We start from the raw sequence: 27,852 nt of genomic DNA, 5'->3' as shown, positions 1-27,852 counted from the left end.
AATTTGCGTTTGTGGATGCAGTGACTACCCGTGTCTGCTAACAGGGGGGGGGTTTGGAGGTGTTTCTTGAACACATGCTGCTCATTTTGAGGTTGTGCAGCCTGAGGGGCCCAAAGATCAGGACCCCAGAGGTCTGGTGTTTGGCCTTGTCCCTTTAATGTGTTGTCTTTGCACTACTTTCAATCAAATATAGGTTTTAAATGATTTCAAATCAATTTCTGTTTTTATTTACACCTCACACAGCATCCCTACATTTGTTTTCTGGAGACATTCATGGTGAAACAAACTAGTTTGAGCCCCCACATGTACGCATTGTTTCTTATAGTTTTGGACAGATGTGCTTTTCAAGTCCAGCTGCTGTTTTCCACGTGACACCCCCCCCCCCCCCCCGTTTGCGAGATCACGTGATTTGTTGTTGTCGGTTCTGCCATGAATTCACGGCTTTATCCAGCAGCTGGTGCAATGTCATCTCCTCGCTAGCTGGCAGCAAACTAGACGGAGAAACCCCGGACCAGGCTGCAGACGTCCTTCGCTTCACTAATGCCTGATCGAGCCTCGATTACATCGGTGAAGGAAGAAGCCCCGCAGCGCTGGTTATGGAGTAGGTTTCAGACAATCAGGAGGGTTTGTTTTCACGTCGACAGGAAGAGGGACCTCTGATTGGGAAGTTTATGTGCCGAAACCCGATCTGTTTGTGGTGAGTGGACATATTCGTGCAAAAAAAAACACCACTGCATCCCTTCTTTAAAAGGCTTCGGGTGACGATTAGTGTCAAATGAAGTCACACCGGTGAGCCGCCACGTTATATTTCCAGATGCTTGCTCAAAACCGAGCTTTGCTCCTCAGCTCTGCCATCTGTATTCATCGCGATCCTTATGGATTGACGGGCAGGTCGACTGACCAATCACATGGAGCAGAAGGTTGATTCGGACCAATCAGCGACGTCAAGGGCCGGTTCCTGTTATTAAGGGCCCTATTCACATACATAGGTTTTTTCTGTTTCTTAGAACATACTAATAAAAAATAATAGTCGCTAGAAATAGCTGCTAGCTACATGTTTTTCTAAATTAAATTACATTAATAATAGCATGCATGCATTTGCCTCGATGTGTCATGAGGAGGATGTAGCTGCTCAGTGTGATTAGCAGTTTTGTTATATTAATGAACTCGTGACGTGTTGTAAGATAGGACTTCATTAAGGCTAAATTTACTGCCATGAGACTCACATGAGCGACACTAGATTGCTGCAGCCTCAGGAACTGAAATGATCGCAGTCTGTGGATTGTTAATAGTGACTATCAATATTAGAAAAAGTTCATATGTGTTTGTGACTATTGTGTAACCTTGTTTTGACTAAAGAATAATCTCCACTGTCCTGTCCAACTGGTTCACCATGAAGATGTCAACGACTTGTCTTTATCTTTTCCTTGTTGGGCTTCAGCTTTGTTTTTCCTGGTTGATGTCATGGCTTTAACTACATACAAACACACATTTTTGCCATAACGTTTTTGCTTCCCAGTTGTTTGTAAAACAAAACAAACAAACAAACAAAACAACAACGACAAAAAACTGCTCAAACCTCACTTTGTTTTTGTTAAGGCTGATTGCTCAATTTCACTTCTCTTTTTTTTTTCCATTTCTTGACTTTTTGTTTAATAGAAACTGAGAAAAGAAGTAGTCTCAGCACGCGGTCACAGCTGTTATGAAGAGGAAACAAATGTACAAGAAATAATTATGTGCAGTCCTTGAAGTTCAACATTTCAAAGTCTGAGTATTTATCTAGATATCTTTATGTTTCCAGCCGCTGTAGAAAGCTGACTGTGCTGCCTTCTGAGCAAAATGGCGATAATACGACAATTTGGACTACTGGTGTGGAAAAACTATCTTCAGCAGGTGAGTTTTAATAAGGCGATGCTTCACCCGGTCTGTATGTGTATTTATTAGGTGCTGGTGTTGTTTTAAACTCTGAATTGCCAGAAGTAGCTGTGTTTACAGAGCAGATTCCTGTATGACAGTGTTTATGACGTTCTAGGCTTATGTGACACCATAAATACAATAAACTGAGTAACATTTTGTTTTCTCCCACTTATGATGTTACCCAGCTACTTGGATAACCACAGTGTGTTTATACTGTGTTGTTGTATCACAGACTCAAGCTAGAATCTAGCTAGATCAACACAATGGCTGCTTTCACATGCTTCTACCAGCCTTACATGGCTTTTTTTTTTGGAAAGTCCCTATTGTGGGCTAGTTGTTTTGTTCATTAAATTATTTTTCTCATTGTTATGCCATAACAAATTATTATCCAAAGTATCTCAGTCTTCAGAAAATCCGATATTTTATTTGAGTCACTAAAGATTCGTTCAGCTGTTGCTTAACATATCATGGATGTTACATTTGCTTCATCACAACCCAGAATATCAGAGAAAGACAAGGTGTCCTACAATAGCAGTTCACTTGAGGCCTCTATTGTTGCATAGTTCACAGAACACCATATCATCACGGTTCAGGTTTTGGCTTCAGTTTACAGAAGATTGGAAAGACAAACAGTGCCTAATTTCCTGGCTGTGTAAGGCTTTGAAATATTGCTTGCATAGTTTTCTTTACAATCAACAGTAATATCAGTTGACAGTTGCACAATGCTGCAGGTATTCAGAAATGGAATTGGCACTTTGCTGCATAGCATGCTGGTGTGTGGTCATTGCTCCATCACTCCTTATCCACTCACTGCTGCTCCAGTTTTGGTTGTCCAGAGGCTGCATGAGACTCTAGGAACAGGCACAGTGGACATGTTAAAATGTAATCTGTGTTCCAAAATTTAATGTATGATCAGGTTTAACCTTGACAACAAAATTGTGGAGATTGTAATTCAGGTCTCTACAAAGCAAAGGCTGGAAAACACTTGATATCTTTTTGGTGATGTCCTGCCACATTTAGAAAACTTCTGAAACTTCAGAAAACTGTTCTACAATCAGAGTAGTGTAGTGTACAACAGCATTTAGCTTAACAAGAGCAAAATTAAATGTTGTGTCACCTGTATTTCTGCGTGTGAATTAGGATAAACACATTAATTACACAACCAAGAAAAGAAATCTCAAAGTAATCTATACAAGATCTGTTTTAAATCAATTTTAGCTAATTTCCTCAATAAAAGCAGCTCGATGGGCAGTGTTAATAAGGTTAATTATTTCTGACTGAAAGCTCATTTGTATGAGATAACAATGTTATTTGGAGGTGTTGCATTCATTTGCTGCTGCCTGTATGTCACACGCTGTGGTCCACATGGACCCTGTCCCAAAGGCATTATCAGCACCATGACTGCCTTCAGTTTCCTGGATACTGAGGGTCTAACACACACGTTAAATGATACAAGTACATTTGTCATGGTACTGTATCTAAGGATGTCAACAACCTAATAGAAATAACAGTGTATCAGAGATTTGGGTTAAAACAGCATGTAATCAATTAGGACACTTGTAGTGCAGTAAATTATGCAGTACTAAGAGTTTTTGTGTTTCAGTACTGCTTTCAGTACATTATGAATTTCATTTCCTTATTTTGCTGAATTCGGATCCATTTTAATTTGTAAAGATAAGTGAACTCAAACATTTCTCTACATAAAATTAAGTAGAAATCCAACAACACTAACCACTAACATCATTTAATATTTGGTCAAGGTCATTTAGATTGATCGATTTAAAACTTGACAGCTGCTGACACACAGTGCTACTGACACAGTTTGAATGTTAATCCCAAAAAGTATGAAGATTCCAGTTTTTTTTTTTTTTCAGTGTGGTCATATTATCAAATCTGTTTATGTCTCAAAACACTAGAATTACGCATTGTGGGTACATACCTCCACTAACCAGTGATTATAGTGGTTTACAGGCATGTCTGCCCATATTCATATTCTAATAAGTTTATCCATGAGTCCAAGCGGATGTTTGTACCAGATATAATGAAATTCTTGTGTCTCAGGTATTTCTGAGATAGATTCACAAGTGTGCTGAAAGAAGAACTTGATGAATGCACGGCCAGTGGGACTTTGACCTTTGCCTAAAATCAAATCAGTTTATCATCGAGTCCAAGTTGAAAGTTTTGTCAAATTCGTAGAAAAACCTTACAAGTGTTCCTTAAATACCATGTTCACAGATACTGGGTGGCCACACAGACAGCTGGATAGACAGACAGCCTGAAAAGATAACACAGCACGGAGGCATAAATATGCAAGAATGATTAGAGCTAAAAAGGAGGTTCCCCATTTGAGATTGAATGTGTCCAAGTCACTTTGTATGTCAGTCACTCAGCAGGTGGAGGCTGTCATATAAATTATGCTTTGTTATAGCCTGTGTGTGAAATGGCCTAATTCCAAATTTTCAAAGGATATTAACACTTTTGAAATGGGATTGCTTTTGGTTATAAATGAGGCAGTGCTCTCAGCTGTGATTTTATTCTCCATGACTTACCTGTGGCTGAAATATGGATGCCATTTATTCATTTTCGTTCAGGTTTCCGAGTTACTGAGACGTTAATAGCCTGTCATGCACAACATAGAGAAAATATTGACTTGAATTAACTATTTGTGTTTAATTTTTATTCATAAAACATTTTCATTCTGTGTCATGTTTTACGACTTCTGATAATACCTTATTCAGCCTATTCCTCTATTTCTGCTCTCCAGAAACGTCAGATTCTGGTCACCCTGGTGGAGATTCTGCTGCCCCTGCTCTTCTCAGCCATCCTCATTGTGCTTCGTCAGAAAGTGCCTTTTAAGGACTACCCAAATGCCACCATTTATGAGAGCTTTTCAGTTGATTCGCTACACTTCAAATTGCAGCAGATGTCTCTGGAGCTGGCCTATGTACCCAGAAACTCCAGTGTGGTGCGTCAGGTGGCAGAGGATGTGAAAAAAAGTTTGTTTCTGTCTGCAGGTGAGTTGTAGTTAGGCAGAATATGGGCACCTTTAGCGATGGTGGCTTATTTAATAGGCAACTCCTGTCCAAAATCATAAATCATAGATATCTTTAATGTAGTCCAACCAAAGGAAACGAAATCTACCCAACAGCAAGTTCACTAATGAACATATCTGCACATATACATACTTTCTGTAATTCAAATAAACAATTAGTGTTTATTTGATGCCAGTCTTATGCAAACCTGTGAGCCTGTCGCTGTATTTGTGGGGCGGTTTGATCTTCACTTACGATTTTGCAATTAAGTCCGACTATTCATTTAATATGGCTGTTTTCTTAATGTAACATATTTTAAATCAAGTGCCACTGTGAAATGCAAACTGAATTGTAAAGCAATGTATATTGGTAAACCATAACAGTATTGATTCAGATCGTTTCTCTAAGGCAGTGGTGTGCTTTTGATCAATATGCATATTTTAAATTATCTTATCAACAGCCTTTGTGTTCAGATGGAGCCAGTATTATATATATTATGCCTTAATAACATGTAAGTTGTAAAAGGTTTTTAATGGGATTTAGCTATATGTTCCTACATCGTTTCAGCCAGTACCACCACCACTTTAAATCAATACCTGAGCCTTAGAACTAATTTGGGACAGACGTGGGAACAGTGGCTCCTCTAGAAACAACAATAAAGAGAGCAAATATACCACACCTTTCTCTCATTGCAGACTGTATCATGTAGAAGTTTAAATAGTAATAAGTTCACACTTTGTTTTTCTTTTTATTTCAAACACAGGCCCTCTCGATGTGACCTGTAGTTCATAGAAATGTGCAGACAGAGTCCGATGTGCAAAAATGCTCTTTACATATCTGTTATCACATTGCTGGAAATGTGGACAAAGAGCATCTGTGTGAAACAGAAGCCACAGTTGTCTGTGATCCCAGCTTAGCCATTGATGAATAATTTAGCTTGCCTCAATGTTCAAAGGAAAAGGTGGAGGGGAATCTACTAGCCTTCTATCTTTGCTGAATTTTAAAGTCATGCATGAACAGAAGACCCCAAAAAATGTGATATTCCATTAATTTAAAATGTAGCATTAATAAAACAAATGTGGATTATGTCAATATTTGTTTTAAACCACTAAACCATCCTCGTTCAGGGCAGTTTTGTTTGCATGTGCAAAACTCCCGCTTGTGGCAGAAGTCTTTTGCCCAACATTTCTGTTAATTGTTACTATCTATTGCAACTGTCCTTTTAACATGTTACTGTTTTGGAAATTAGAAGTTTGTTAAATTAGTGTGTCGAGGGCGTGTTTGGTGTGTTTTACAGCTGTTTGTCCTCGATCTGTCTGTGTCTGACTGCGCACTCCCCACCTACTATGTGTCTCCCTGCAAGTGTTTACTTCATAATGCTGACCCAGATTTAACCCTAGGACGAGCGTGGTTTGCTGCACAAAATACCTTCATGTGTACTTGATAAGTGAAATGAAAAATGCTATTGAGAAACGTAGTTCTGCAACACTAAAGAAATTGTGAAACGGAAAAGTAAAATCTGTTTATTATTGCCTGTTTGCATGTTTTGTGTTTTCACATTCATGCATATATTTATATATGAACTTTTATTGGGACTTGGACCTATGTCAAAGAAAGCATGTGGACTTGTTTTGATAGTATTGGCTGTATGATTCAGTATGCTAATACCATCTAGACCAATGTCTTGGCTGTCGGTAAGAATAGCAAGCATCAAGGTCGAGCAATAAGACAGGCACGAAATCAGATGTACGTGAGGTGAATACCACACTACAACTAATGGAATCAACATGTCTGTGTGTATGTTTCTTTTTTCTTTCCAGTGTCTGGGTTTGAGACAGAAGAGCAGTTTGAGGAATACGTGAGAAATGACCCTCAGTCGAGAAATATACTGGCTGCTGTGGTGTTTGAGCATCATTTCAGCTATGATGATGAACCTCTGCCCCTAAAGGTAAAAGGCAGAATACACACACACACACACACACACACACACACACACACAGAGTCATACACTGTCTGTTGTTGAATCTTGAGGAGTGGGTGCAGCTGTCCTGCGTTGTTTTGTTGCCTGATAAAGTGATAAAAACACCGTGGAGTCTAGCCACAGCATAAAATTCAGTTTTTCTCTAGTTTTACAGAAGCGTAACTTATTAAAGTGTTGTAAAAAAAATATACTGTTATATTCTGTTAATCTTTTACTGATCTCAGTGTAAGAAGGAACAGATACCGTGAAAGTGTCAGAACCAGTCTTTCCTGGCTCATGCACTCATTCTCCTCCCTGAAAGCCTATTTGTGTAATTATGCACTCGACTGCTTTTTCTTTTTTTTTTTTTTTTTGTCAGGTGATAGTTTAAACATTAAGTAAAGATGTTAGACTAACAAAGAAGCTCATGTTTTGTTAAGGTTCATGAAAAAACACAGCGGTGCATGGTAACTGCATGTTTTGACTTGATTAGTACCAGTCTGGTTGCTCTGATTAAATGTCAAGTAGCGTAAAGGTAGACTTGTAATGTATCCTCCGGTTCCTCCTGTTTAGTAGGAAAAAACCTGACAGAGGACAGATGAATCCACAGCTTCACACAGTGTGAAAAATCTTTATTTGAGTGTAATGGAAATGCCTGACACACTTAATAGGCTAGTGAGTGTGTGAATAGGGAATAGGGAGTGAGAAATGTACTCCCACATTTTAGGGTGAATCATTTTTCCACATTTATAAACAAATTTCACTCCCAGTGCTATTCTGTGTGCTTCTCTTTCCCGGTGTCTCTGATCTATACAGTTAAACTTTGTTGTCCTTGTTAAGGGACAGTTAACCTGGCTATCAGATGCATAAAACTATAAAAGTTAATAAAACAAAACATGAAACAAACTTACCTTTTTATTTCTCTGTTATATTGATCTCAGTCCTTCAGATGAGTTGTTCTCAAGCTTTGTTTTACACAGGACTTAGAACAAACATATGTTTGCTTACAACCCCTATCGCTGGCTTCGCAATCAAAACCATAAACGGAGATTGCACCAAACAGGCCTCCACCTTATCACTAACACATTGGTTAAATGTCCCTTGAAGAAAAAATTTAAATTTTATGAATTGCATTGAAATGTTCCAAGTTGAATATGTACAAAACATAAGATTTATTGCATAGTTGATTTTTTTTTCTCTACAAGATAACTGACAAAAGAGACATGAGACCGGATGTGTGACCCCCCCCTCCTCCATTTGTCTCGGCTTTGATTTAATCCACTAATTCTGTTCTCAGGTGGGCTACCACTTGCGTTTCTCCTTCACGCCACGAAATGCCCCAGGTAAGGAGAAGATGGAGCTGGATCCAAACAGTGACCTGGACTGGCACACGCTCAGCCTGTTTCCCCTTTTACAGCTGCCTGGGCCAAGAGAGCAGTATGACAAGGATGGGGGCACGCCCGGTAAGACAATTCATCTCTTTCAGTCTTTGTTTGTTTTTATCTGTGTCTCCCCCTTTTGTAACCTTTTTTGTCTCGCAATATCTGAAAGAGAATCTTAAATACCTCATATTTTTTGGATTTTTTTTTAAGGGGCTTAACTCATGAGATCATAAAAGTTGTGTTTCTATTTTGATAGAAATCATGGTAAATGAATAGCTCTTAATTTCCCACTATATCTAAAGTGAGAGCCTTCACCGGGTTTCCATGGCAACCACATCATTTTGGCATCTTGAGCATGATGAGTGCTAACCAGTTTTGGCACGATCAGTGTTCCCTTGCATCAGTTGTTAGGCTGTTTGTGATGTGTTAGGCACCTTTCAGGTGACATCAAATGCTCTTAAATTAACCTTCACATTTGTGCCTCCGGACGGTTGAATTGGGAATTAGAGGAGTTGACCTTTTTTTTATATTGAAGTTCTAAAGTTGAATGGAGCTATAATGGGATGAAGGAACATACTTAGGCAGACATAGAAGATGTAGTTGTCTACCTCTATAGGGAAGTTTGAACAACTTTAAAGATGGAGTTGTCGTGTCTCAAACACAGACTAGCTGCGTTATGAGGGTGGTAATAATCTATTTTCTGTAGTTCCACAACAGAAAATGACTTCTGTTGTGACTTGGTGCTATACAAATTGAATTGAATTGAATTGAATTGAATTGAATTGAATTGAATTGAATTGAATTGAATTGAATTGAATTTCACTCTTTTTTTATCTTCTTCTTCTTCTTCTTCAAGGTTACTACAGAGAGGGCTTTCTGGCAGTGCAGCATGCAGTGGACAAAGCCATCATGAAGTCTTACAACAGTACTGCTGCTACCTCTCTGCTGTATCACACCAGAGTGGTTGTGTCACGGTTTCCTTACCCTGCCTTTATATACGATGTCTTCATCCTGGCCATTCAGAACCAACTGCCCCTATTGTTGGTGCTCAGCTTCACCTACACTTCCCTCAACATAGTACGAGCCGTGGTGCAGGAAAAGGAAAGGAAGCTCAAGGTGTGATGGTGTACTGTATATTGCCAGATTTTCTGTATATTAAAATGAATAATAGGACTGTCAAACTGATCCTTTACCTCTGCCTTTTCTCATGGATATCAGGAGTACATGAGGATGATGGGTCTCAGCAACTGGCTTCACTGGAGTGCCTGGTTCCTCACATTCTTCCTGTTCCTCTCTATTTCAGTGTTTTTTGTTACTCTGCTGCTCTGCATCCAGGTAGTAATCTTCTATTCATATGCTGACGTTTCATTTGAATAGACAGCTCATAATCAAATATTTTTGCAGTTCCTGAAGAATCGCTCAATGTTCATTTGGTGACTGTAAATGTGCCTCAGTAAGTCTTAACCGAGCACTGGAACTGTATGTGTTGTTTTAGGTGAGCCCTAATGGAGCAGTGCTGACCCATAGTGACCCCACTCTGGTCTTTGTCTTCCTGCTCATCTTCGCTGTGGCCACCATCAGTTTCAGCTTCATGATGAGTGCCTTCTTCTCACGAGGTGCGTGTGTTTGTGCCTCCATGTCTGACAACTTCTAAATGATAATTATCTTAGTTTTGACTGTCACACCCTTTCTTTGTGCTGTGCTCTATTGTATGTGTGTCAAATGTCAATTACACTACACTCTTTTGCTTAATTTTGCTGTGGCGCCCTCACTGTGTGTGGTCTCTCAGATGTAGATGAGGGTGTCTGTTTTTTTTTTCTCTGCTTGTACAAAGCATTAAAGCAACAATAAATAGTCTGTAGTTACAAAAGCTTCTTCAAACTGCACAAAAACCTAAGCTATAGTGTTTTATAGACAAAGTGTTGATCATTTGAAGGAGTGTAAAGCTTTAACTAATATAAAGTAAATTATTATTAGTAAATCCTAATGTTTTATAAGTATACTATATAAGGTGCATGTCTTTGTGCAGAGAAATATTTTATTCACTTTAAAATTACTTTTATCGTAGTTAAAGGCTCTTTTCATCCATGTGAAATGAAAACACCTGACCTATCCCGAACAGCATATGGGAAAAAGAACACTGTTTATATCTTATCACTTCCTTTTCTCATGTTCCTCCTCCCTCACCCTCTTTGTGCTTTCATTCACTCCAAACCCTCTCATTCAAATCCCCATTCAACTCTCTCAGCAAAGCTGCTCAGATTGCAAGTGCTTGACAGCTCAAGTTTTATTTAAGCTTTTGCAAAGCAGTTATACACATGTCCTCTCAGGTATATGTTTATGTTTTTGTTGGCTTTATAGTTATCACAGGGATCCAAAACTTGATTATGATTGGGTATGATAAAAGCCTTTTGTCCTCCTGGGCAGAATAGAAAAGACAAATAGGTTTAAAAAGTGTCTAATTTTGTTAGTTTACAATGAGGTGTTGAAATTCTTCTTCCACCAATCATACTGTCTGTCTCATGATGTAACATAGCACCTACCCAGGGAAATTTTCCTTTTATTGCTTTGACATGAAGAGACTGAGCACCTTAGGTGAATTTTTTAATCTTCTTCGCTTCTTCCTGTTAGGTATTTCCTTTCTTTCTTTTATTCTGACCCGTCTCTGATTCCTTAATGATTGTCCAACTGTAATATTTGACAGCATAAAATCATTAAAGGACTGCAAAACATAGCAAACTAAACAAACCAGATTATCATGTTGTTTTCTCTGTTATGCTTTATATACATATAAATGCTAAAACATAAAGATGCCATTATCTAATAAAGCTCAACTAGGTTCTCTTGTAAGCTTTTCCTAGAAATGATCGTAAGCAGAAAAAGAGAAGCGATGAGATAAGGGGCTTTTACAGAAAATAGGCCAAACCACAGAAAGGATTCTTCAGTGCTCTCCTTGGCCATCTTTGAACAAATACAGGGTACTTTTCTCTCCTGGCTGTCTTTGTGTTTGCAGCTGCCTAGATCCTTCTGCCCACCCACTAATGCCACTACCAGCACTGCTTATTAGGAACAAATAAAGACAGTAAATCAATGCATGTTCCAAGAAGTCTGAAAATGTCACATTGTCTGTCACAAGTGCTCTTTTGAGAGGTTATGTCATGTTATCTAAAAGTGGAAGTAAAAACAGCCCTGTAACAGGATTATGCAAGTCACTAGCTTTTTCTGTTTCAGATGTTTGGTTATGCAAGTTTACATGAGTCTTATTATTCTTTTTTTGTTTAGCATCCCATCGACTCTTATTCTTTTTTAACTCTTACTTCAGCCAACGTGGCAGCAGCAGCGGGTGGCTTCATCTACTTCTTGAGCTACTTGCCTTATTTATTCCTGTGGCCCCGCTACGACATACTGAGCCATGCCCAGAAGGTTTCAGCCTGTCTTATCTCCAACGTGGCCATGGCCATGGGTGCTCAGCTTATAGGAATGTTTGAAGGCAAAGGTGAGACTTGATGCCAAGTCTTGATGCCAAGTTTTATTTATTCCTGTGTGTAAAGTACTTTTAATCCATGTCTTTTGTTTTATACTGCATTCCTATAGGTACAGGAATTCAGTGGTACAACTTGTTTGACTCTGTAACGGTGGATGATGACTTCTCCTTGGGCCAAGTTATGGGTTTGCTGCTGTTTGACTCTGTGCTTTATGGGCTGGTGGCCTGGTACATGGAGGCAGTTTTTCCTGGGGAATATGGAGTGCCTTTACCATCTTACTTCTTTGTACTGGTATGTTTCAAAACTACCCAGTTTGTACATGAATTCATAGAAAAATGTGCTGTAACGTTCATCTTAATATGCAACTTTTAAAAAATTATTTTATCACCCAACTTCTACAGAGTTTCAGCTGACGTACCGACATTCTCACATTATGCTCAATACATTTTTTTTACACTTGGGAATTTATCTTCCCCCCAATTACTGCAAGCTGGCCAGGCCCTGAAGCAGCATAGCAGGCCCAAATTATGTTTCCTGCACCCTACTTTACGACTGGGATGATGTTTTAATGATGATATGCAGTGACCTTTTTATGCCAGATGTAGTTTCATCAGTCCACAAAACATTTTGCCAATACTGCTGTGGAGTCGATGTGTTCTTTGGCAAACTTCAGGCATGCAGCAATGTTGTTTTTAGTAAGCATTGGCTTTCTTTGTGGTGTCCTGCCATAAACACCATAGGTTTGGACCCTGTGGTGGCCAAAGCATGTGTGAAAAATAATATGTCATGTTCCCTGAACCACTCTTTCCCAATATTTCAGCTCGAGCTTCTCACTGCATCAGTTAGGGTTAAATAACTTGTTGCCAGCTGAAAAAGAATCGTCCATGCAGTAAATATCCAGTGGGAGGCTCTTACCTTTTTGCTTAGTTAAATCCAGTTGATTACTTTTTTTTTTGTGGTTGGGCAGTGTATTTGTTATTACTCTTGACTTAGATGACGATCAGATCACATTTTATGAGAAATTGATGCAGAAAACCATGAATTTCCAAAAGGTTCACATACGTTTTCTTGCCACTGTATACATATATAATTGAACTTGACAAGACTATTACATCGTGTTTTGCAATTCATTGCAGTGTTCAGCACTTTCATCACTATCAGGTAGTTGTAAGGTCAGGTCTGAGGTCTCCTGTAAGAGAACATGTTCTTAGAGGAATGGCTTCACTCATTGAAAGTGGCCACAGTGATATAGTGACATTGTAGGGGATTGAAAATGAGAGGTCACAACATATTGCCCGGAGGAAGTCTTTGAGTTCAGCTAGCTAGAATAACAGGAAATGTCTAAGTCTGGCCAACCAAGACAAATAAGGTTTATCTTTATAAGAACTATGGACGATCACGAAATGGCGTGCATATACAGAAGCACAAAAATAAACTTATACTGACCCATTTCCCACTAGCCAGGAATTCAAGACTGCCAGCAGGGTGTGGATTAGACATTGACGCACTTTTCTTTGTCCATTGTGTGTGGGTGTGAGATGCTCTTTCTACAGTGCAGAAAGTGAAGGCTTGACTCTGATTCTTAGGAAGTGCCCCCGAGGGAGGCTCGGTCAGGAAACAATCCCCTGTAATTTAGAGCGTACATGAACAATGTTAATGTTGGCCCTCTCGCTCTCGTGTTTTTATGAATGATTGTATTCTTCTGCTTCCTTGTTGCATCCTGTTCATGAATTGATTTTATCCTTTTAATCTGTAGAGTACATTATGACTATATACTACCATTGTACCTTTTTTTAACTAAGCCATTTTCACCTCACTCCTGTTACCTCTCTCTATCCATCACTTTCTCTTAATCACCACATGTGCAGCCTTCATACTGGTGTGGCAGCCCTCGCATGGCTTTGCTGAATGAAAAGGAGGAAGAGGAAGATGCAGAAAAGGCACTGAAGGGAGAGTTCATAGAGGATGAGCCAGCTGGACTTGTTGCTGGAATTAAGATTAAACATCTCGCTAAGGTGAGCAGTGAAATGGACCTCGTGACTAGGAAGAATGTTCCTCTTATATTGAAAAATGTAATTTAAATTCCACTGCTTTAGTAAGATGGTGAATAGGCAAACAAGGTTACTCTTCCCCTACTTGTTCAGGTAATGCATGTAAACATTTTACCCCTTTTAACAGAAATTTAAAGTGGGTAACAAGACGCGGCAGGCAGTGCAAGATCTTACACTCAACATGTTTGAAGGACAAATCACGGTGCTGCTAGGACACAACGGTGCTGGGAAAACCACAACACTGTCTATGCTGACAGGTGAGCAGTTTAAAGACCTTTGAAAGCAAGCAGTCTACACACAAACACACTCCAGTTTGCCTCCTAAATGACATTAACCCATCTGTCTTTGTGCTCCAGGTCTGTTTCCACCCACTAGTGGCAGGGCCTATATCACTGGTTATGACATCTGTCAGGATATGACTCTGATCCGCCGCAGTCTGGGACTCTGTCCCCAGCATGACGTACTGTTTGATAATCTAACAGTCAGAGAGCACCTGCTCTTCTATGCACAGGTACTCACATAATTATACATACACTGAATATACAACGACACACATCTTTTGTGTGGAGTTACCCCTGTATTTAAATGCTGATTGTAATCTATGTTGTTTACATTGTTTCTGTATTAGATATTTATTAAATATCTAATATCTAATACTGTACTTTTCCACTTGCTCTGCAGAAAGGCACTTTTTTGTGTGAAACTAATCCAGGTAGTTTAGGTTGGTCCATGTGTTCAAAGTGTCACCTTCTGCCTCATGTCTAGTTGAAAGGCTACGCTAAAGACAAGATTCCAGATGAAGTGGACCGAATCATCCGTATCCTGAACCTTGAAGACAAGCGACATGCTCGCTCCAAAACACTCTCTGGTGGCATGAAGAGGAAACTCTCTATTGGCATTGCCCTCATTGGAGATTCCAAGGTAAAAGACTCTCATTACTCTCATTATTTTTGTTCCATCCTTCCTCCACATCCACCTTCCCATATTCCAAACTCTTTACAACTACAGGTGGTGATGTTAGATGAGCCCACATCAGGTATGGACCCATCAGCTCGACGTGCCACGTGGGACCTTCTGCAAGGGGAAAAGCGCGGTCGCACCATCCTGCTCACTACACACTTCATGGATGAGGCCGACCTGCTTGGCGACCGTATCGCCATCATGGCAGGAGGAGAGCTGCAATGCTGTGGGTCACCACTCTTCCTGAAGAACAAATATGGTATGTAAAGAGTGGTATTGAAAATATCTGCAGCAGACTCAGAACATGCTGCCATTCATATTAATCATGGGAATATATATAATTGGTTAGATTATTTACACAGGCTTATTCTCTAATCTGCTCACCAGGTGCCGGCTACCACATGGTGATTGTAAAGGATGCCCTTTGTAATGTATCTGAGATCTCTCGCCTTGTCCACATGTATGTTCCTAATGCAACACTGGAGAGCAGCGCTGGAGCCGAACTCTCTTACATCTTACCTAAAGAAAGCACCAGCAAGTAAGTCAGGCAAAAAAGAAACAACTGTAATTACTTGTCCTAGCCCCTAGCTATTATTAGAGATTTTTCCATTATTTAAATGCAATTCATAAACAAACATCCTGTGGTCGTGGAAAATATGTTCATCTGTTTCAGAAGGGTAAAGTTATTGGCATGAATCAAACAAAGAAAACATCTGAAGAGACCTCAAGCCCATTTATATTTACATTTAGTTTTTTACCTTTAAGTTGTAAGTCACTTTGAATAAAATCTTACAACCTAAAAGTACAAGTGAGGGATAAGTGAAGTACAAAGCAAGCAAATATCTAAAACAAACTCTAAAGTAAAGTTCTCTAGAAAGAGCTGTTGCAGCTTCATGTGGTATAAGTGTAAGATTTTTTTTTTTTTGTGAACTGGTATGACCAGAAACCAAATTCAGACACTGCAGAAGCTTGAAATGATGCCGCGGCGAATACGTGCCGTAATCAAAGCTAAACGCGGTCCACCGAAATATTGGAGTGACTTTTTTTGGACGGGCAGTGAATATTTGTGTATGTTAATGGATGTTTTAGGCACATTATTTCTCTCTGCACCTTGACCTCTAAATTTCTCTTATCCTACAGGTTATTTGGTGGTGTATAAACATCTGTCCTGTTAGCTTGTTTTATGGTCCTTTTCATATACTGAAAAATCAATACCCTCCACTTCACCCACCCACCCCACAAATTAGACTGTGATTCCACAGTGGCATCCTTTGCTACTGTTCTATGCTTACATTTGGGCTACATATAATTTAATTTAAAACACTGTGACACGGTGAAGTTGTGAAACTTTAAGTGAGGGGATTTGTTTTTTTTATTCTTGCCCAGGTTTGAGCTTCTGTTTGCTGAGCTGGAGATGAACAGAGACGAACTGGGCATCGCCAGCTATGGAGCCTCTGTAACTACAATGGAAGAGGTTTTTCTCAGGTAAGAGAAATATCTCATGGGTAATAAGATAAGTCTTCAATGTCCTATGCTAGGTGGAGGAGTCACTTTCCTACTTTTGTGTATACATGTATACGTGTGTTTTGGAATTTGTGGAATTTAACCCAGACTTCATGTTGATGATGGTGCATTTGTACTGACTGTCCATATCGTTATTTATTTTTTTGTTTTTGGCCTTTAAAAATTATTCCACAGGTTTGTTTTCAGCACAGTCAGCAAAAAGTCTGACTTCTCATTTACTAACTATGAAGCTACCAGGAAGTCAAAATATGAGAAACATTTACAACTATACATTTAAATGGACAAATCTTTATTGATAATCACAAAAAATGTGATGATTTATTATAATTGTTATAATAATTATTTCTAATAACCTTTTTAATGAAAACAAAAACAAAGAAAATGTAAGAAATAAAACTATAATGCAGTTTATATTCACATGTAAAGACCTTGTTTTGGTGCTTTTTTCATTGAGAGTTTGTATGCCTATAAACACAAACTACGGTTTATTGTAATAAGCAACCACTGGTTGGTCGGTAAGTTTTGTGTACGAGCAAACCAGTGCTATGACTGATATGTTTGTCCTCCTTTCCTCTGCTCACACCTTCAGTCTCAGGTGCTTTTTTTGCTTTCTGATGTATTTTTATCTGCAGAAATCACACTTCAGTAAGCTAAATGCAACTGTCCTATATCTGTGTACTTGAAATGTGTATCTGCAGCAACAAGCACAAGCAAAAGAGTGCTTCTACTGCAGACAGCTAACACTGCATGTTCCTTCAGTGAGCACAAGTGTATTTTGTGCTGCCGAGAATGTTTGTCCCACAGGAGTCATTATTTACAACTCAAAGTGAAAGTCCATCAGTGCGTTCTGGCCATAAACGCTATGGCCAAGAAAAACTGCTGTTTGAACATTTGGTCATTTAGCTCTATTCTGGCATCAAACATTTCGCATCAGAGTAAAATAACTCACTGACTGATGACTATAGTTACACTGCTACCTTTAAGGCTGCATATGTATTTTATTGTAAACACAAAATTTCAAATACAGTACATTTTGTATAATAGTCATTTTAATAAATTCCACAGTTGATGTAGAAATTATTAGACTGATCTACTTGTTGATATTTGACATTCTGCTCATAGAGGCACACTGTGTCTGGCTAAATAAGGGCTGTAGATTGGGATCTGCCCTTCTGTGTATGTAGCTTCATTAGATGGTCTCACTGATAATTAAATTCTCAAACCCAGAAATAGCATTATTTGCAAGCAGCACTGGGTTTCCTCACCCCACTGCGCTGCTAAATGGAAAAACATGAAAACTGGTCAATTGGATTTGAGGTTTGAGCAAAGATTTTGAAGTAACTTTTTTTTGTTTATATATTTTCATGGTCATGAACTTTATATTTAAATCAGCCATTTGTATGTTCAGGGTGGGAAAATTGGTGGATTCTAGTTTGGACATCCAGGCCATCCAGCTGCCGGCCCTGCAGTACCAACATGAGAGACGGTCTCATGACTGGACCACAGATGATGCCAGCAGCATCAGCGGCATGACTGATGTCACTGACTTCACTGACAGTGGAACACTAATTTCTGAGGACTGCTCCAACATCAAGCTGAACACAGGGGTAAGTTAGGGGTAAGCAAACCGATACTTCATGTTTTCTGCATATTGGTTACATCGCTCACATTTCACTTCCTCCTCTGTACTGCACCAGGTCAGACTGCACCTGCAGCAGTTCTATGCTATGTTCCTTAAAAGGGCACTATACAGCTGGAGAAACTGGAAGGTGATGGTGGCTCAGTTCCTGGTTCCTTTAGTCTTCACTATTGTGGCCTTGGTTGTGGCACGCACGTTTCCCAGTTACGAGGATGCCCCTCAACTAAGACTGCTACTCAATCGCTATGGCCCCACCAGGGTCCCTGTTGCACTGCAGCCTGGGGCTGGTCCCCTGCCCTCTGCTCTAGCAAATACATACAGGTCTCAGCTTTCTGCTCAGTTAGGCCAATTCATCAACATCACTGGTAAGCATACTGAGAGAAACAGGACTTGGTTTGACTGCTTAGCCAAGTATTTACTGAAGCACATTTCCTCATTCTCTTTCTCCCCTCAGACATTACTGATTACATCTTGACCCAGGCAGAGGAAGAGGGTGGCAGCTTCAACGAGCGCTGTGTGGTGGGTGCTTCTTTCCTTGCCAGAAGCAGCCAACACTCAGAAGCTATAGCCTACTTCAACAATCAGGGATATCATACACCTGCCACAGCCCTCATGATGGTGGACAATGCTCTGTACAAACTTCTGGCAGGGCCGAACGCTTCTATTGAGATGGGAAATTACCCTATGCCGCCCAACCCATCTGAGATCGCCCAGAACCAATTGACTGAGTGAGTGGAGGGTGGTGGGGACCAATTAGCATAATATGAGTAATTTGAAGTGGGTTTGGAGAGAAAAGGGCCAGGAGAAAATGTAAAGGAAGACTCTATTATCCATCATTCAAACATAATGGGGATTTCCAAGGGAATTCACTGTCTATAAAACATAACAAGAGTTTAGATGTACTGTATGACTGTCAGTTATTTTGTTCTACTTAATTTGTGATAAAATACACCACTACTCCTCAGCTTTACTGTTCACTTACACCACTTTTATTGCCTTGTCGGCCACACAAGAAACTATTTTCATCATAAAAACACTCCGCATTATTTACACAGCACCAGCATAGTGGAACATTTAGCAGCTTAAGAGCCAAATATTTCCTTCAGAAGTTGGTAATGAGCAAAACAGCCTCAAAGGAGTGAATATTGGATATGAATACCAGAATACAGCGGCCAATTATTGCAAGTTGAACAAGTGAGGAAAGAAAAGAAGTTGTACTTTTACAAGAACTCACTCTTGAGTCTGTACATATACATTGATCTGTGTCTCTGACACTTCTTTGCATACTTTTTTTGCATTAATTTCCTCCTGTCTTATCATCAGCCTCCTCATGTTTTTTCTGTCCTAACCAATCTTCTTTTAATCTCCTCTCCCCTCTTTAGAAGTAAAATGGGCTTTGCCATTGCCATCAACCTGATGTATGGTATGGCCTCACTGTCCAGTACGTTTGCACTGCTACTTGTAACAGAGTCCTCTATTAAGTCCAAGCATGTGCAGAAGGTCAGCGGCGTCTACCTGTCAAACTTCTGGTTTTCAGCATTGGTATGGGACCTGTTCAACTTTCTCCTGCCTTGTCTCCTCATGCTGGTGAGTATGATGTCTGATAATGAGACTTGATTAAGTACTTGGCCCAGTTTTTCCAGGCTAAAAATACACTATGCATTGCAACACTTTCATTTCTTAAATTGTTTTGTGTCCTCAGGTGGTATTCAAAGCATTTGGAGTCAAGGCCTTCATAGAAGATAACCACCTGGTAGATGTGTTGTTGTTACTGCTGCTCTATGGATGGGCTGTTGTGCCTCTGATGTATCTACTCAGCTTTTTCTTCTCCACTGCTGCCACTGCCTACACTCGCCTCACCATCTTTAACATGATTTCTGGCACGGCCACCTTTCTGGCCGTCACCATTATGGCCATCCCAGGTGAGACGAGACACTGACTTCTAACACATGTCTCAAATTAGCCAATGAAAAATATGTTCATTATAACAACCATATGCTTTCACAAAGCTTTCTGAAGATGAGAAACATTTTCAGACTAGTCATGTTGGGCAGGTTTTCCTGAGATGATATTAGGTTTTAGTTATGAGAAACCTGATTCTTGTGTGTCAAGATATGTTCTCAGGTGTCTAGTTCTTTCCTTCTCTTGTCTTTCACTCACATGCTCACTTACGCTCCCAGCACTTTGTTTTTTCCACTGTTACTACTTTTTGCCAATATAAAAACCTAAAGAGAGATTAAAGTGAATATAATATGAATGCTACTTTTTCAAATGTAATTTATTTCACAAATAATCATATTAAACTCAGACTAATATGCGACTTGTAAGTTTTAAAGGTTTAAAAAATGTCCAACTGTTTTAGTACAAGTACATCTTCAGTACGTAGGAAAACAACCAATGCCCATCCCTGCAGAGATTTGGGGCTCGGTGTTCTTGCTATACTCTTCATTAAAAATACAATATTTGCCTGTGGGTGGGAAACCAGTGGGGGATCATATGCTTCAAATCCTACGTGTTTATTCTGGGGCAAAGATAAGATACAAAACAGGGGAGGTGAGATAAAACAATGTTTTGTTGTCATTCCTGTTAACTGCTTCCTTATGAATTCTTTCTGCAGAGCTGAACCTGAAGGACCTGTCACACTTACTGGACAAAGTGTTCCTGATCTTCCCAAATTACTGCCTCGGCATGTCCTTCAGTCAGTTTTACCAGAATTATGAATTCATCTCATTCTGCAGCACCAGTTTTATGACTGAGATTATCTGCAAGCAGTATAGTAAGTACTATAAATGTAGCCCAGAGAGTTTTAAGGTTGTTTTTGTTGTCATAGTGTTGGTACAGTCTGTGCTTCTAGTTAGAAAACACTGAAAATCCCCTCCAAAAGTATTGGTACGGTGAGGCCAGTTCCTTTATTTTTGCTGTAGATTGTGATGCCCTCACTCTTGCCCTCTGGAGGTTGTCGCTGAAGTATGTTTCTCTCGTCAACTGGTGTTGTTTTCCTGCAGACCCAAATCTGAAACTGAATGTAAGACATTCAGTGCTATTTATTGTTTGAATAATCGATGTAAGAGGACACACCTGGGCAACATAACACACCTATTAGTCACATTTTACAATACTAGTGTTTAAACAAAAGGTCCTATCTTTTAAGTTGTGTATCGGATCCAGACGTAAAAAACCTGGAAGTAAAGCTGAAATTTCATTTTCATTTTTTTATGTCAAATCAAAATGTTTTCAGTCTATAGCAATAATTATTTACAATACCTTTGAAGGGGAGTGTATTTCCATAATTTACATTGAATTTGTTGTGAAATAAAATGTATAATTATAATGTGGGTGGCAGTATTACACATGGATTGTAATTACACCATAAAATCACATCAAGTATAAAAAAAACAAACAATCCCTGTTTTTTAATTACCATTTTTTGTGGTTTTAGACATCACATACCAGCCAAACTACTTCTCGATGTCAGAGCCTGGCGTGGGACGCTTTCTTGTGGCCTTTTCAGTTCAGGGAGTGGTCTTCATCTTGCTGCTGTTTGTCATTGAGCTGCAGTGTGTCCGCAATCTGCGGCGACTCCTCACCACCCTGTGCAGAAGACGCAAACAGGTAGATGAATTGGTAAACAAGGAAGTGTTTGTCTGTGTCTCTTTTTTTTTCCTAGGAGAATGCAGATTTTCCAGTTTCATCTTAAACTTTCTAGCAACCGCAGCTTGTACTCTGTCACCTCTGGGAAAAGATAAATAGATTTAAACCTAGAAACAAAACAAAATCTCTGAAGTAAACTTGTTAGTTGTAGTGACCTCTGATCATGCAGATTTAATTACATGTACAGGGAATAGACAAATGGTGTGAAATCAAAGCTTGAACCTTGAAGTTACTTGGTCACAGTTGCACACTGCTACTACTAGGGTGGTTCATGCTAGGCCGAAGGCCAGTTGGCAACATTTGTCAGTCATAAAAGAGGTCTGGCAGTTAGCACAGTGTTAGTTTTCAAAGCAGCATGAGAGTAATAACTAAACTGCACCCCTAAGTGCACGTTCATCTGTTAATACAATTACAAATCAGTTTATTATACCAAAAATGGAAGCCATGAGCAAACTGAAAATTGATAAATATGTTTGTCTCTTATTCCAAAATGGATACAGATCATTTTATGTATCACTCCTTACATAACAAAACCGGAGTCTCAGCTGCACTTTATCAGGCAGTAAGGTGCTACTTGAGGCTCTTGGCACCTCTAAGATCTATCACCACCCCTGCATTAATCAGCACTGAGACTTTACTGGAGATATTTTTTGGCATTTAAGTCTTGCATGTTTCTCTGGAAAGACTAAACCTCCTCCAAATGATTTAATAAAGCACTTTAGTGAAATGTGGCTGAAATGTTTTTATTCAATTTACCTACTTGTTCGGGTTTGTGTGTATATGTGTGTGTTAGTTGCCTCTAATAGAAGATGCAGGGCTCCTTCCAGAGGACAGAGATGTCGCTGAAGAGCGGAAAAAAGTCTTGGAGTGCCAGCCGGTGTTGGAGTCCATGGTTGGTAGTCCCCTCATACTCCAAGAGCTCAGCAAGGTATGTAACAAAGGAGAATCTTTCTTTTGTAAACAGGTTTGAATGTTTTTTTTTAAACAATGACACACATTAACAGCACCTTAGTATGGAAAGATGTGTGACAGTAGAGATGTGTGCCACCATGAGATAAGAAGAAGTGGTACAGAGCCCCTGTTATCTCTCCCTCTCAGGTGTATAGCAGTGGGCAAAATCTCCTGGCTGTGGACAGGCTGTCTCTCGCCGTCGGAAAAGGAGAATGTTTCGGCCTCCTGGGCTTTAATGGTGCTGGGAAGACCACAACATTTAAAATGCTGACAGGTGACGAGAGTGTTACCTCCGGGGATGCTTACATTGATGGCTACAGCATCTTGAGGGACATTAAAAAGGTAGGAGCAAAATAACTAATGGAAGCAAGAGGTGTTTATATACATTCAAAGATAAATTGACTTCACTCGTACAACTTTTGAATTTAACTTCACCGATTTTGTCAGTGTGGCGCAGCACTGCTTTGAAATCAAACATTTTTAGAGGATAATTAAATTTATCTCTGCGTTGCAGGTTCAGCAGCGCATTGGTTACTGTCCTCAGTTTGATGCCACATTGGACCACATGACAGGAAGAGAAACTCTGAGTATGTATGCCAGGCTTAGAGGAATACCAGAAAAGTATGTGTCTGGCTGTGTGGAGAATGTCCTCAGGTCGCTGCTGTTGGAGCCGCATGCTGATAAGTTGGTCCGCAATTACAGGTTGGTAGTTGTAGCTGTAGTCATGTGTTTTGTGCCAGATATTAGAGTCAATTACAACAAATAATTATTGTGTAAATAATATGTCACCATCAACACATGCAGTGGTGGTAACAAGCGGAAGCTGAGTGCGGGCATGGCTCTAATTGGTGGGCCGCCGGTCATCTTCCTGGATGAACCTTCAACTGGGATGGACCCTGTGGCAAGAAGGCTCCTGTGGGATGCTGTTACACGCACAAGAGAGTCTGGCAAAGCCATAATCATCACTTCTCATAGGTGAGATTTGTAGTGTTTATTGGATATCAGGAAATACTTTTAATTTTTACTTGTTATTACTGTTTCTGCTACTTTACTACATTTAAGAAAATAACTTTGTGTTCCTTACATTTACCTAGAAGTACTGGTAAACATTGTGCATGAGCTTTCAGAATGCAGTGGAATTTATAGAACATTTCAGACATGTCAAACATTATAAATTATTAAAATTAGTACAACTCCCACTACCTGAAACTTTACAATGCTGTTTATGCATTTACACAATATTAATAGTGTGACAGACTTAAAAAGCAAAAAGAGGTGAGATGCTTACATCTCCACTTGATGTGTTTCTTCATCAGTATGGAGGAGTGCGAGGCCCTGTGTACCAGGCTGGCAGTGATGGTCAATGGTCAGTTCAAGTGCCTCGGGAGTCCTCAGCACCTGAAGAGCAAGTTTGGAAGTGGTTACACATTGCTGGCTAAAGTGCACATAGAGACTGATATGGAGGACAGTGACCTTCAGCTGTTTAAAGACTTCATTGAAAGCACCTTTCCAGGTCAGTTGACATTTATAATAATAACTACAACGATAACTAGAATTGTAAAACACCTTTTAGTAAATGTAAACAAAATTAATAGTAGAAACGACATATTCAGTGCTATTTGTTAAAGAAAAACAAAAGGAAATGTGTCAATAAAGCACTTGCATTCACAGTTTCATTCTGCACTCCAGTGGGCAGATAACCATGCAAAGCTTGCATGTGCTTCTCTGTAGATTTTCTAACTGTGTGAATATTCCTCTCACCACAGGAAGCCAACTAAAGGATGAACACCAGGGAATGGTGCACTATCATTTGACTGACAAAACACTAACCTGGGCCCAGGTACTGTAATTAATTTGAACAGAAATCCTTACTTTTGCATGTGTTGTGTTAGAGCGCCATCTAGTGAGCAAAATGGTAATTGTTTTTGACAATTAGAAATTTAAAAAAATGTTTTTTTTTTTCATTAAAATGCATGTGGAATAAATAACCTAAACAACTTTGAAATGCTAGAAATGTGTTTCCAAAAAGAATACGCAGCAGCTCTATACATGCAGTTGCAGATATAAGTTACAGGTGTGTTGTGTTTGTATTGTGAATTTAGCTTTAATATGTGATTCTGGCTCGGAGTAACAACAGGGATACTTGGGTAGCAAGAGACATGTTCTCAGCACACTTCTCATTCACTCTATCTCATATCTCCCTCCTTATTGCCCATTTCTTTCTAGGTGTTTGGCACTTTGGAGGCAGCCAAAGAGAAGTACCACATTGAAGACTATTGTGTGAGCCAGATATCACTGGAGCAAGTGTTCCTCAGCTTTGCCCAATTCCAGCACTGCTCAGAGAGTGAACGGAAGTAGGTGGAGTGAGGACTCCGTCCATCCATTGTCCATTTTTTACATTGTGTGTAGGACCTGTGTTCGTGGACTTGTCTCTGTTACACAGCAGGTGTGTACGCAGGCTTGAGCAGAGCACATTTTTTTCTCCGGGTCCATTTTTATCTAAACCACCAACAACACACACACACACACACACACACACACACAGACACACACACACACACACTGGGCCAGTCTCCAAACATTGACTTCAGCATTTCTACTACTGTATCATGTCAGTGTTTGATTCATTCATGCATTGTTGTTGTTATTGTGTGGTAAGAAAGTAGGAGAGTTGGGATTATGTATGTTTATGCCAAGTTATGAACCCCTTTTTTAATCAGCTCAAAGCCAGTTGGCCTCAGACATGAACATTTTAAAATTCTTATTTAAAATTGCCCTTTTTTTTCCTCTGAGGGTTGTTTTTGCAATTGGTCTGAACTGGATTCACCAAACTCTCTTAGCTGCACAAACGTAGTAGTAAATTGCTGGATCAATACACAGATGAATACCACTTGTTCATGAGGTGCGCATTCATGAGATCCTTATATTAAACAGTGCCCCTAAAATTGCGTTACAGTACTAAGAAATTGTCGCTGGAGGTTGAGGTCTGCTGTCAAAAACCACCAAAGCAAAAACATAACAAATTAAACCATGTCAGCAGTCACATAAGATAAGATAACACAATTTAGAAAATGATAATAGTGTATCATTAGAGCATCACTATACTGCGCCAGAAATAAACTCACACTGTTTGATTCACTATGCTGTATATATTTTTATTGAAATAATATTGGTATCATATATAAACTGGAATTAATTTAGGTAAAGCCACTGTCATTCTTAAACCAGTGTCTTATTTGTTCAGGACAAATAAAATCATTTCAGAAATTTGTTCGCACCCCAAAAATATATATAATATAATAATAGTATTTTCAATCACCCTCACTACTTAAGAACAATCGGTTTGTTTGACTGGTTCTTGCATGAGGCCCATTGACACTACTCATGAAACGCTACCACTACATTGAATTGTGTGTCACAGGGTTTATTTATGTGGGTACTTATATGTCTGTACAGTCTTTTTGTTATTTATGATTGTATTACTTGATTTTCAATAGTTATTTTGGTGATCAATCATCACATGGAAATGAATTTTATTTCATTTATGAAATCTTTGCACACCTTGGCGCCTTATCTAATTAATGAGGGTTCTTGTTTCTTTTTACTGGCCTACACAAAATGCCGGGTTTCCCTTAGGAGCCTCTTAATGTTGTTATGAGATGTAAATAATGTGACGTGTTCATGGTACTAAAACCAGTTGCAGACCACAGGAGAACATTTACTAATTTAAAGACTGTTTCGGGCCCAATGATGAATGCATGCATTAGAAATGACTTACAGAGTGCATGATTCTGGGAAAGCGCTCCTAACCATCACTAATCTGATTTAATTGAGGATTAATCCACAGAGTACATTTGTCTAGTCTGGGTACATTTAGTACACTTCCATTGTTCAGCTTATGTGAACTGGTGACTGGTGTTTTTACTGCCAAGTTACAGCTACGGTGTGTTATGATGTGGATGTCCAGCTTTTACAGTTTACATTACAGTTAAGTGGAATTATTTCCAAATGCTGCTGCTGTTGCAGTAAAATGGGGTTTGTTCACTTCAAATCAAGTTGTAGCAGACTGCATGTGATTTGGCTCTAGAAAGTAAGACTGCAATGACTTCTGAGGTGTTTTAGATGACATTTTTTTTCTGCAGCTATGCATTTCACACAGTACGTGTGTGTAAGTGTGTGTGTTTGTGTATAATGTGTGTTTGCGTGTGTGAGAGAAGAAGAGAGAGATGCTTGATTCCTGAATTACTGATATTGACACAGTCCTACACTAGTCCTTAAAAGTATAAAAATAAAAAGATGGTTAATGTGCAGTGGTCAAATTTAACTTCTTTATCATCTTTATTGTAGAGCTGCTCCTTTTGGGAACATTGGGAAATGCAATAAAAAGGTCCAGCAGTGGTATGGATAGTAAAAGTAAATGTTTCCCTACAAATAGATGCCTTGTACTTGGGAAGAATGAGCAATGCGGTTTGTTCCTCCTCCACTACGCTGAGTACACCCCCATTCATCACATTTCCAAAGCTTGTTTGTGCTTTAAAGAACTATGTGTCATGTAGACATATTTTGAGAAATGACTCGGGATTCACAGAAGTGAGATGAATTTATTTATGTCCCAAAAACAACTAAAAAACAAACACTTGCATTGATCCACTTTTTTTTTTATATGAGTTACAGTCTTCTTTGTGTGTGTGTGTGTGTGTGTGTGTGTGTGTGTGTATGAGGGGGAGGGTCTGACATTCCAGCGAGATACATACATGTGGCTTATTGATTTTTAAAGGACTCTACTTTTGTTACATTTGTTTCTGAACTTGCACATTGCCTCCTTCCATGTATGACTTGAATCAATTGCAATGTTGGATATGAAGTCTGAGGAAAACCTGATGGGTTTGTGCTACTGACACTGAAAGACTGAGTATGCTGAAATAGAGTGTATCATATTATAAAAGGGAATTTACATCATTGTAATTGTGTAATGTACTGTACTGTAACATGAAACTTACCTTGACAACTATATGTATCACTATTCTTTTTAAATTAAATAATGCTCTATGCAAATGGGAACAAACATCAGTGAATCGTCTCGTTTTTCCACAAAGTAACACTTCACACTGCTGGACACTGGTTTCTTTGGCTTGGTGTAGTTTGATAGTATCTGCAGTGCACATCCCTGAGTAGTTGGACCAGTTTAGACCAGGTTAAATTTATATAGGTCACAAGATGATTACTGGGGCGAGGAAAGCAAAAACAAAAACACTGGTGTCACTACAAACCTGTCAAATTACATGTACCTAGAATCCAAC

General features: G+C 39.3%; 1 protein-coding gene across 1 annotated transcript; it reads left to right on the top strand.

Annotated features, from left to right (window-relative positions):
- The first annotated feature begins 419 nt into the window (after positions 1 to 419).
- Positions 420 to 27,617, top strand: abca3b (ATP-binding cassette, sub-family A (ABC1), member 3b). The gene is made up of 31 exons (XM_026364313.1): positions 420 to 697; positions 1,802 to 1,893; positions 4,682 to 4,931; positions 6,770 to 6,897; positions 8,207 to 8,372; positions 9,148 to 9,407; positions 9,510 to 9,626; positions 9,787 to 9,907; positions 11,614 to 11,787; positions 11,886 to 12,067; positions 13,645 to 13,791; positions 13,955 to 14,084; positions 14,184 to 14,338; positions 14,593 to 14,748; positions 14,836 to 15,046; positions 15,175 to 15,325; positions 16,174 to 16,272; positions 17,720 to 17,918; positions 18,009 to 18,315; positions 18,405 to 18,678; positions 19,333 to 19,537; positions 19,653 to 19,872; positions 20,568 to 20,726; positions 21,390 to 21,562; positions 22,395 to 22,529; positions 22,700 to 22,894; positions 23,067 to 23,254; positions 23,357 to 23,527; positions 23,869 to 24,065; positions 24,319 to 24,392; positions 24,779 to 27,617. Exons 2-31 carry the CDS (start codon positions 1,840 to 1,842, stop codon positions 24,908 to 24,910), a joined length of 5,130 nt encoding a protein of 1,709 aa, XP_026220098.1. The 5' UTR covers positions 420 to 697; positions 1,802 to 1,839; the 3' UTR covers positions 24,911 to 27,617.
- Positions 27,618 to 27,852: the final 235 nt, after the last annotated feature.

Source organism: Anabas testudineus, chromosome 8 (assembly GCF_900324465.2).
Source record: "Anabas testudineus chromosome 8, fAnaTes1.2, whole genome shotgun sequence".
Taxonomy (NCBI): domain Eukaryota; kingdom Metazoa; phylum Chordata; class Actinopteri; order Anabantiformes; family Anabantidae; genus Anabas; species Anabas testudineus.
Note: the sequence above shows the minus strand (reverse complement) of the source record. Positions and strands in the feature narration are given on the sequence as shown.